General features: G+C 35.9%; 1 protein-coding gene across 1 annotated transcript; it reads right to left on the minus strand.

The window, feature by feature from the left end:
- Nucleotides 1-2,047: 2,047 nt before the first annotated feature.
- Nucleotides 2,048-5,435, minus strand: LOC110773143 (COBRA-like protein 2). Its single transcript, XM_088245875.1, has 5 exons — nt 5,429-5,435; nt 4,330-4,497; nt 3,912-4,163; nt 3,052-3,457; nt 2,048-2,408 (listed from the first exon to the last, which is right to left on the minus strand). The coding sequence occupies exons 1-5, from the start codon at nt 5,433-5,435 to the stop codon at nt 2,048-2,050; spliced, it is 1,194 nt and encodes a 397-aa protein (XP_088102001.1).
- Between the last annotated feature and the right edge of the window lie 6,200 nt (nt 5,436-11,635).

Genomic DNA, 11,635 nt, shown 5'->3' on the forward strand with positions numbered 1-11,635 from the left:
TATGTATATACATTATAATATACTCAGGGATGTTGATCTGTATGAGCGGGCAGGTAGACAATAATACCTGTTACAAGTCAAAATAAATTCAATGATAACCACACTTCCGGCTGCTACACCCTACTTATTTATGGTATGATGTACACTGCTTTCTAATACCAAACTCATTATTGATAGATATTATTCATATATTGTAATATTTGTTATATTCATGGGCACTTCCATCCTCTTAACATTTGCTTTCTTAAAGCTTTCTCTTTCGGAACAATCAGACTCTAACCAAAAGTCGACATGGATGTTAAGTGAGCACAAATTAGTCAGAGCAGCACATGCATGTATGATAGTTGTGCCTCCCAAGTTACGGACATAAAATGTTATGATTAAGTAGACATTATTGTGAGAAACCCATCTATTAAGGATAGTAACGTTATTACATCCCTTGTAATACGATAAATAAACACGCACTTTATAGGGTAATTTTTTTCTTATAAATTTTTTAGAGTTGGAACTTGCTTAGGGACCAACTTATAAGTACTTGACATACAATTCTACCTTTTTAAATTACATATAAATATAATCAATAGTTTAAACTACAAAAAAGATGGGGATTTGAACGTCATACCACTAGTTTGTAAGTCAAGACACTTTTCACTTGATAGACCTCATTGGCCACATAATTCTACAAGAAAGATGGGTCTCTCTTCCTTCCGCTACAAGTCACTCTCAGTCCCTCGGCTAACCCTTCCGAAACCAGAGAAAACCCTAAATCCAAGACGCATCATATTTCCTATGGACATAGTCAGCCTATGTTCTCAGTCTCAGGCTTTAATCCTCTCAAAGATTTGGTAAGCATGTTCAACAGGTTTTTATACCCTAAGTTATTTTTTATTTTTCTTCACTTAATTTGTTCCAAAACTTTGACGTGATTCTTCTATTAGAAGTATGAGTGCAACTTGGGAAAGCGACGCAGTTTGTGTGGATGTCCACTATGGTTCTCAACTTTGATGCTAACTTTGATCCTGGTAGAAATCTCTACCGCCTCGTACACCGAAAAGAAAATTAAGATACATGGAATTAAAGTGGCGGATATGTCAATTGGGTGAATCGTGTGGTTGAACAACATAGAGGTCCAAAATTCGAAGAATTTAGGGCTTGCTTTCAACTAAATAGTCGGAAGCCAGATTACATCAAAATGAACTCAAATAATTGAGTTCACACAAAATGTAATACAAACAAACATAGAGCCCACTACAAATAAAACTAACAAAGTGCATAAAGCACACATAGAGGCATATAGCCCACATAGAGGCCAAGTGCCCACATAACGGCAAAAAGCCCACAAAACACAATTAGGAAACCCTAACACCGTTAACAGGTATGTGTTGCACAATCCTACAGCCACAAGCCACGCCACCATAGCAAGTCGATAGCCACCAAAGAGAAACTAGTAGCCAACAGAAAATGGTGGTAAGCAAGTCACCCAAGCTACACCTAGCAGGAGTAGCACTACCATAATCCAAGCAATAAATGCTATTTGCACTTTAAGGGCATCCCAAACTCCATCAGTTCCACCGAGGATAGACAACGGAAGAAATATCCGTGGAGTCAAGGAGCCGATGATAGTAGTTAAGACCAACCGATGTGACACAGACTCCAACAATGAGAGAAAATGCATTGCAGAAACCTGTAAAGAGCACCATAAAGGACTGACTTGCAGAGGTCTCAGGTTCGAATTTCCAGAGATGCATTTTGAACAAATTCTTTGAGATCAACTGGGGGCAATACTAGGGCTTTGAGAAGTTGTTAGGTAGAAATCAAGTCATCTAAGAACAAATTGTACCTGTTATTACTTGTAGACATTTGACTTCACATTCATAAATTGGAGGGAATGGGTTCTCAAAAATTTGTTTTAATTCCACATATGTGAATAGAAATCCTCTCTTTACAATTCTCATTTGGATGTGACATGAAAGCTAAGCAAGCTAACAAAAATTACAGTGATCAAAGTGAGATGTTAACATATTTAGTCAAACATAATCAAGCTTAATTAAATTTCTTCACGGATTCTTTGCAGTGCAGGGCACCATGAACTCTGGCTCTTGTGCTTGGCCACCAAACTGGCTCTCAGAAGATGCTTCTTTCTCAAAACACTTAGCCCCTGCTCCACACACAAAGATGATGGCCTAACAACTGATGCTTGGTTGTTAATTCCGCAATTCATGAGCTCAAGAACTTGCTTTAAATCTTGCCTTCTTACCAAATCTTCATTCTCACAACCCCATTTACTTTTGCAACGGCCTCCGTTAATGCATTGCTTGTGATCAGATTGCTCTTTTGATTCATCCGAGTTCTGCCATGCTGAAATAGTACTGTCTTGATCAGACCCATTTTTCTCAATTCTGCTTGCTCTGTTCCAGATTGTATAATCAGTGATGAAAGCGACAGTAACGAAATTGGTATGTCATGGTATCTTGTAGATGTGCACCGCAACATATCATGTAGTCTTGTCCTCAACTTCTTGGCTACTGATGATATTCTTCTCAAAGATTATGAAAAATAAAAAATAAAAGATAATTATCTATGATTAAAATAGAAAATGTATGTAATGAATATTATGGAAGTGCTACTGGACAAATATTAATGGTTAAGTACTACTTCCAAAAATGATACCATCCTTGGAAGCATTTTGATGAGCCATATATAAAGAAGCCATAACTTCAGTATTTTTTAAATAAATCCAATTTTTTTATTTTTTATGAAATAATTCATGAGAGTTTAGATTTAAGCGTTTATTATGATTAGAGATGATTTTATATTATAGTCCATGAGGGGAGTATCGTAAAGTTGACTGTCATAGGAATGAGCCCAAAAGCTACTTTCTGACCTCCTAATTCCTAAGCATATAAGTAAATTAGTGTAATGTTTAGTGAGTTACATTTGTGTTGTTAGAGTAGTATAATGTTTAAGGACATAGAACTTAGGATTTTATTTTTTATTTTTTTAAAGAAGAAGTTTATAAAAAAAAAATTAAAAAAAGTTAATAATTTGTACTCAATAAGAACCATCAAGACCACAGGGGAATAAAATGGCTTAAAATTGTGGGGAAAACACTCAAAGCAAGCTTGCGGGGTGAGTTGATCAGATTTCAAATTCAAAGGGGCATGTAAAAGTAGGGTTTGGGAAATAAAAAAGATGAGAAGAAGGAAGAGCCAATGTGTTGGTGGTTGTGTTTTGGAGGTGCCGTTTGGTAACATTGGGAAAGTGTCTGGTAAGGGCATCTCACAGTTTTCTCCATTGAAATATACCCTTCTTGGAAAAGCCCATCCATTTTTGAATGTGAATGATTCTGAGTCCTTTTCCAAAAGTATCTCTGTTGACACTGAACCCACTCCATCCTTATCAGTAGCAATCAGCTCTTCATTAACAAAGGCTATACCCCAGAAGAGGGCAACTGCATCTGCAACAGTTTCCAATGTTTGAGAAACTAGAACTTATTTAATCACAGTGGTAATAGAATAAAGGGTATTGTTCCATTTCAGACTTGTACTGTTGCTAGACTACCCGGACACATGTGTTTATGTTGTAAGACTGTGAATCACGATCACATATACAATTAACCTAATGGAACATACAAATTCACGAGCTTATGTGGCCAGACAGTCTAGTTTCGAACCCAACTCTTTTCCCAACTTTCTCACACGAGATTTTTAGGTTCGGATAGGCCCTTCACCATTTGAGAGAGTTGAAAAGAGTTGTAAGGGTTTATTGGGTCACTTCATTGGATTGTAACAGTTAAAGTTACATTATCCTTTCTACTAAAGATTAATCTACACAAGCAAGTGATTATGTTCAACATTTCTTCTATGTACTTCCCACGTTATTGAACAACAGATATGAAATAGAGTAAGTACCTCTAAAGCCAGGCTGAAGCAATGTGCTGTTGAAACTATATGTTATTGGATTCATGGAGAGACCAGGGTGCTGGACCAGTACATTCCAGTTTGAGAAGTTCCTCTGATAGTTGTAGTTAGTAATTGTAAGTTTAATTCTCCAGTGATCCACATAGCTGGTCTTGACATGCCAATGAACTCGAATAGGGCACATATGATCTGTGCATTTCACCCGGTCTTGAGCACCCATAAAATTAGCTCCTGAATTATCCCCTGTTGGTGACTTTGCCGTGAAGGGGTAAGCTGGCCTGTTATCACAAAGAGGAAGAGACAGAGAAAGAAAGAGAGGATCAGCTGAGTTCAAATTAACTTGCATAAGTAGCAGCTCTCACTGTTATGGATGCACCAAAAAAAAAAAAAAAAAAAAAAGTAAAGCAGCCCAACCTTAGACATGTACCGAAGTTTTTGTCTGTTACTTCTCTGCATCCACAGCTACACTTGGGGCATGATGTGATCTCAGGATTGTAAAATGAAGAGAGTGAAACGCAACAGACTGGAGTCTCACTAGCTAAAAAACTGGAATAAGTGCATATTGCTTTCCATGTTCCTGCAAACAAGTAATTGATGAAATGTTAACATCAAAGGTTTTCCAAAGTAAGAAAAAGAATCCTGAAGTAGCATACGTTTAACTGTATGTCAGAACTGTGAATCTGAACCACTTTCATACATAACTGTATATAATCAACGGTTATGATTCACATACTGTCAGGAGAAAATCTCAATTTTATACGTAGGGTAATGTTTTGTTAACAGACTTTTGTTGCTTGTGGTCTAAAAGAATGGTTTTACGTTTCCAAACGGTATAACAAGAGAACATTTCCATATATATGTATTGGTTAAAGTGCTTACTGAAAACTTCAAAATACTAAAATTTATGTATTTACCTTCAATATACTAAAATTTATGTATAGACTTTTGTTGCTTTTGAGATTTATGAATTTTTCTTTATATTTGTCCATATCCAGTAAACTATTTTTTCAATTTCCAATAGGAACAAAACACAGAGAGACCCACCCATACTTTACACACTCCCGCACACACCCATAGAAGCAAACAACAAACTCTTTCCTTGGCCTCTAATGGTTGCTGGAACGTTGGTTTGTAAATTTGTAATTTCCTTCATGATATTAAACATCTAATCCGATTTATTTTTTTATTTTTTATTTTTTATGTCCTCCCATATGCATATTACCTTGTTTATTCACGCGCGCTACGAGCGATGTAAAATCATTTTATTTGTTTTTTTTCTTTTTGCAATTGTATATTAAGAGAATGGACCTCATTTAGTCTATCACCTAGAGTCACCTAAAAGTCGGAATCCGCCCTGTATGTATTCGACCCAAATATGCAACTCTCACTTAATCCCATATTTTTTTTTAATTATATAAAAAATCTTTAGAAGTGCACCCGTCAATTATAAAGATGGGTATCAAATTGTTGCGGATAGCATGATTTTTCACAGTATGTTCCTTGCATACCTTTCATATGTCTGGATGTTTACAGAGATGCATTTTGAACAAATTCTTTGAGATCAACTAGGGGCAATACTAGGGCTTCGAGAAGTTGTTATGTAGAAATCAAGTCAACATTTACTAAAAACAAAATTGTACGTGTTATTACTTGTAGACATTTGACTTCACATTCATAAATTGGAGGGAATGTGCAGATTGGGCCCTTTTGCACTTCTTGGTAAATTGGATGGATCTTTTGTTTATGAGTGCGTGCTATTCTTCCTATTTTCAAGTTGTGGAAGTATTCTCACTAGAAATGTTTAAGAATCTTTTGATCTAGTGAAGATGTCAAGTATTCAACTAATCAAATGGATCTTAAAAGAATTAAGGTGTAGGAAGTTGCATGGATCTAGGAGGGAGGAGGGGGTGGGGTGTTGGGGGGAGGGACTGATGAGTAGGGGTTAGGCATTGAGAGCGGAAAATCAGAACACCAAATTGCATCGGACGGAAAAAATCGTACTGATTGAAAAGGCCAACAAACCTACACCAAATTGGATCGGACTGGTTCAAATTGATTTCGGTGTCAATTTCACACCTTACAAAATCAAACTAGACTAGACTATATCGGATTTTTTCTTAAATCTTTAAAAAATAAATTATTTATGTCTAATGGTAAATTTCTAATCCTATAATTAATATTTCCTTAAGCCCAACTTCAAAGCACCTATCTTTTCTAGGCTCAATCATCTATCTTTACATGAAATTGGGTCATTTGGGATTTTTTTAAGCACAAGAAATTAAATTTAGGTTGGAATTTGTAAAAAAAAAAATTGAAATATATATAATATAAAAAATCCGATCCAAAACCCGAACTCTAGTTTCATAAGTTTTATAACCAAAACTTTACCGAATTGCACCGGTTGAACAATATCGATTTCGATTCCAGTGTGAGGTGAAAACCGGACCAAATGGATCGTGCCTACCCCTATTGATGAGTAACAGATGGTTCGCAAGATAGCAGAAAATCAAACAAAGGAGAGGGAGAAGATATGTGATAATTAAGACAACTGAGGCCATCTCCAACAATGGACTATACCCTCACATTTAGCCATTTCACACTCAAAACTCATCTCCAGCAAATGGGCTATATGTGTCGTGTAAGTGGGCCAAATCCAGTCAGCAAGTTGAAAGGGCCAAATGTGTAATTCAATCTCAACTTCTAAACTCTCGAATGCGGCAAGACTAGGCACAACAATTACATAAAGGGAATGAGTGGGGAAATGATCATCTGCACCCCATAAATAAAGAAATTCCATTTCCGTTTGGATGAAGGAATTGCCAATTACATAGAATTCTAAAATGACGGAATTTAGATTTTCTTCATTTGAATTTATGGCAATGGAAGATTTCTGTGTTTGGATTTATGTATGTCGGATTTTGTAAATGACAGAAATTGAAAATTTCAATGTTTGGATAGCTCATGTAAATTATAAATGACAGAAATTAAATATTTCGAAAGAACAAAAAAATTGATAACCGACATAAAAGGTATTCCTCAAAGTATAAAATAGCATATCGTTTGGTGAACTAAATAACTCAACTTAAACAAACAGAGCATATTAGCAAACCAAATCACTCCCCACGTGCAATAAACATCAGCAACATACTCTCTTTTTTTCTCAATTGGGAGTGCCTTCAGCATATGAAATTATTTGTGACCTAAGCCGCGCTCCTCCCGAAGTATATAAGCTAATTCACGTTCCATAGCTATATTCCACCGAAAATAGTTTTTGTCTTCTCCTTCAGGCTCAACTCCTTGTTGGTCTTTCCTTTTCCTTGACTTTCCCTTGCAAGCCTCTTTTCTTCCAAATCCATTCATGATTTTAGCCCCTGTTCACTTTTGCACGTTTAAAATACAATTAGAAAGGAAATTAGGTAGAGAATTCCAACATTGGACATCAGTAAGCATGACAACATGTGATAGAATAGTCAAGTGCTCATAGAAACAAATAACATAAGAAGTAATGATCATTATGTGCACCAATGCTTGGCATCAGTTGTATAAATAGTCATGTGATCGAAATTGACGTTGTTAGTCTTTTAGGCATCAGTTGTATAAATAATAGGAGAGATCAGATGCGGACCTACAGAGGCGCAAGGAGGTGCAGTTGCACCTCCCCTTGCCGGAAATCCTGTGAAGAGGCTGGATTATGCACCTCTGCTGGTCCCAAGGTTCTGCATCTGAGGTGTGTTGCAAGGGGTTTCAAAACGAGGAAGATGACTTGGGTTTTCTGGTTTTCAATTTGTTGCAGCACAAACGACGTCGTCTTTGTTATCCTCCAGCTCAAAAGGCATTTAATGAAACGGGGAGTATTGATTGATGCAATTCTGACTTTCAGCAAATTACCACTTTAACCATCTTATTATCCTCTAGCTCAAAAAAACCTTTTAATTATCCCATAATCAATTAACCATGTGAGAATATTAGGATTCCCTTCCATCTAGAAAACCCACAACCCAAAATTACTTCCCATCTCGAAGATTTCTTCAGTGCAAATTTAAGTGCTGATGGGTTAGTCTTGAAGATATATTTTATGAGGTAATATTTCTTGTGGTTTTTACAAGTTATTATTTCTCACTTTTATTTCTCATTATTATTTCTCACTTTTATATTTTAGGATTCCTTTTTCTGCTTAGATGAATAAGTATGTAAATTTAATTACATTACACAATTGATGTCTCAAAAATCATACTCCTCACTGTTTAAAATTTTGGCTAGTATTTGACTAAATGTCTCAAAGAGGTTTCCATGTTTTTTTTGTACTGTTATTTTTTTCATCAATTATGAATGACACTAGTATTGTTTAAATTATAAGGATATTTAGTTTTTTTTAAGTTTTTTTTTTGTTTTTTTTATAGCTTTTAGCTTTTAAGAATTGCACCTCCACTGAAACATTCCTAGGTCCGCCACTGGGAGAGATCCGATATCCATATCCATATTTGAACGTTAATATTGTCCCTAGTCCCATAGATTTTGTTCGGTCAATTAAATCTTGTGCGGAAAATGGGTCCAATTAGTCATCCATCTCCAGGCATGAAAAGGACGATCAGTTTTAAACAAGGGAATGGGGGTTGGTCGGGGGAAGAAGAAATTTCCTCTGGGAAGAATGGGGAAAGAAGAAATTGGAGAGAGAGAAAGAGAGAGGAGATTTATTTTTTAAATTTTTTGCCCATGCCAAGTCATCATTTTTAATGGAAAAGTTGACTGAAATAACGGAAATGACGATTTCTGAAAGTGGAGGCATAATTAAAGTACCCTCGTAACAATTTAGCAATATGAGGGGCGAAAAGTAAAGTTTGGTCTTAGTCCAGGGACCATTGCTACAATTTTGCCTTTTTTTTTTCTTTTCCGTCTTCTTCCTCTCTCCCTGTCTTCTCTCTCTCTCTCTCTCTCTCTCTCTCTCTCACTCATTTTTCCTTCTTATTCTTCTCTCCCTCTCACTTTCTTTCAAGAATCCAATTCAAAGTAGGTGTTGTCTTCTTCCCCAAGTGCACAACACCTTCTTTGCAACACAGATGCACAAATATGAAAATCCATTCTAACACCGCCTCCCTCCCCTTCCTCATCCGCAGGTAACAAAATTCAGCAAAATAAATTGATGGCAAAACCAAATCAATGGACACTTAGCCAACAGCCACGGTCAAATAAAACAAGACCCACAGTGGCTGAGACAAATCAAACACCAAATGAAGTTCATTGCAATAGAAGAAATATATAGAGCACTTCGTCATCTCTAAATTTGCAAGTGATTTCATCAATTCTATGAACAATATGAAGACAGCAAAAAGTTATTATAGAAGGACATTCGAAATAGTCAAGTGTGTGAAAACACTTCAAGCCAAAATAGTTATTAGCGTTAATTGCAGTTTAGTACCCTGTAGTGACATCTTTAAGACATATTAGTCCTTATCTTTTCAACTTTTACAATCACATATTCTGATCTTTTAAATTTATTACAATGTGGTTCTGCCTTTAGGGTTTCAGTCAGATCTCTCTGTTAGTTGCCTATGTGGCATTTATGGGTCCCACATTTTTTTATTTTATATTTAGGTGTAATAAAATATTCATATAATTTTTAAAAATCAATTAAAAAAATTAGGGCAAAAAACCCACACTACCCATTTTCTTCATCGTCCAATGGAAAAAGAAAGAAACATGTGTTTATCTTCATCGCCAACACCACACCACCCATTTTCTCCTCAGATCTGAACCCTATTCTTCTTCTCTGCCAGTTGCAACCTTTTTATCAAGACCTGATTTTCTAGAGACCCTTTTTTATTTCCCCTATTTTCAAGCAATGGAGAAGCAAAAACTAAACCTAGAAATTAGAGAATTTTGGGAAGGGAACCAGAAACTTGTGACATAAAGCTCTTCATTTGTGACACAAAATCAAAACTTGAAAATTTTCAGAACTTGGAAGTTGATTGCAAAAAATTTCAAAAAGGTAGGTCAAACTCTTCATCCTCCCTTGCGAACTTAAACTCCAGATCCCATGGTCGTTGACTCGTTGGGTTTGTGGTTGAGGGTTGCGAAGAAGAAATTCGGAGGTTGGGGGGTGGAGAAGGGCGGAGGGATGGGTCTGGGTTTGTGATGGGGGAGAAAAAATCACAAGAAAGTTGGGAGGGGGGGGGGGGGGGGGAGAGATGGGGAAGGTCTTCATGGTTGGTATAGTGATGGATGGAGGCTGGTCGGGATAGGAAGGGAGAAGGAAGGGGGGAGGAGGGTGTGGTGGTCATGGGGAAAGGAGGAGAATAACTAAGATAATATTTTTAAAATTTTGGTCTTCTGTATAAACTAAGATTTTTTTTTTCTCTTTTTCCTCCATTTTTCCAAAAAAATAATATTTTATTCATACATTAATCAATTTAAAATTAAAAAAAGAAAAATATGGGACCCATAAATGCCTTGTAAGCAACTAACAGAGAGATATGACGGAAGCCCTAATGGCGGAATCACATTGTAACAAATTAAAAAGATCGGGGTATGTGATTGTAAAAATTAAAAAGATATGGACTAACATGTCTTAAGGGTGTAATTACAGGGTATTAAACTGTAATTAACCCTAGTTATTATGTATAACACCAACTAGACAATACCACTTACAAGAGGCCCTCACGTGGCCTCCCAACCAAAAAGTAACAAAAAAAAACAACTTATATTAAGGGAGCTGATTATCCCACTCATTTTTTGTCTACTTACAATTAGGGGTGGGCACTTAAACCGGCGAACCGGAAATTCGAGCCGAATCGCACCTAACCAAATTGAAAAAAAATCAAGTAGACCAAATAGTCAACAACCGGTCAAAAATCGAACCGGATCGATTTTGGATTCGGTTCCATGTCTTCAAACATCGAACTGGGTTGAACCGAACCGATCAAATTGAAAAATATATAATTTCAATATATATTTATATTTAATGCTATATTTTTAATTTCACAACAACAAAAAAACTAATATTTTTCCAAGTTCAATTTCAAAATATCTCTTTTTTCTAACTATAATATTTATTTTTATATGAAATTGAATAATTTGTTAATTTTCAAGTAATAATAATAATATTTCAATTGAGAATTCTATTAAAAATTAATTTTTATAATCCGGTTCCAAATCAAATTGAACCGGATAGTTTTTGAATTTTTTTTATTAAAATCAAACCGAACCAAACCGAATGAATAGTAATAGATTGATTTTAATTTGGGGCAAAAACCTGTCCAAATTGGACCCATTTTCCTCACAAGATTTAATTGACCGAACAAAATCTATGGGACTAGGGACAATATTAATGTTCAAATATGGATATCGGATCTCTCCTCCCCCACACCCAGAATTGTTCTTCCCCCTCCAGCTTGATAACACACATCAGACCCCACACCCAGATTTGTTCCCTTCCCAACCCGATTTCTCTCCCCCACACACACATCAGACCCCAAATCCTCCAACAAAACCAAATAACAAAATAACAAAATAAAAGCCTCAGAAAGAAAGAAAGAAAAAATGGAAAGAGAAAAAAAAAATTGCCAGTGGCGTCTCTATTCAATCCAGCACAAGAAAAGACAAATATGCCCTCATTTTTAACGGAAAAGTTGACTAAGATGACGGAAATGATGATTTCTGAAAGTGAAGGCATAATTAAAGTACAGCCATAACAATTTAGCAATATAAGGGACGAAAAG

Source organism: Prunus avium, chromosome 8 (assembly GCF_965620075.1).
Source record: "Prunus avium chromosome 8, drPruAviu1.hap1.1, whole genome shotgun sequence".
Classification (NCBI taxonomy): Eukaryota; Viridiplantae; Streptophyta; class Magnoliopsida; order Rosales; family Rosaceae; genus Prunus; species Prunus avium.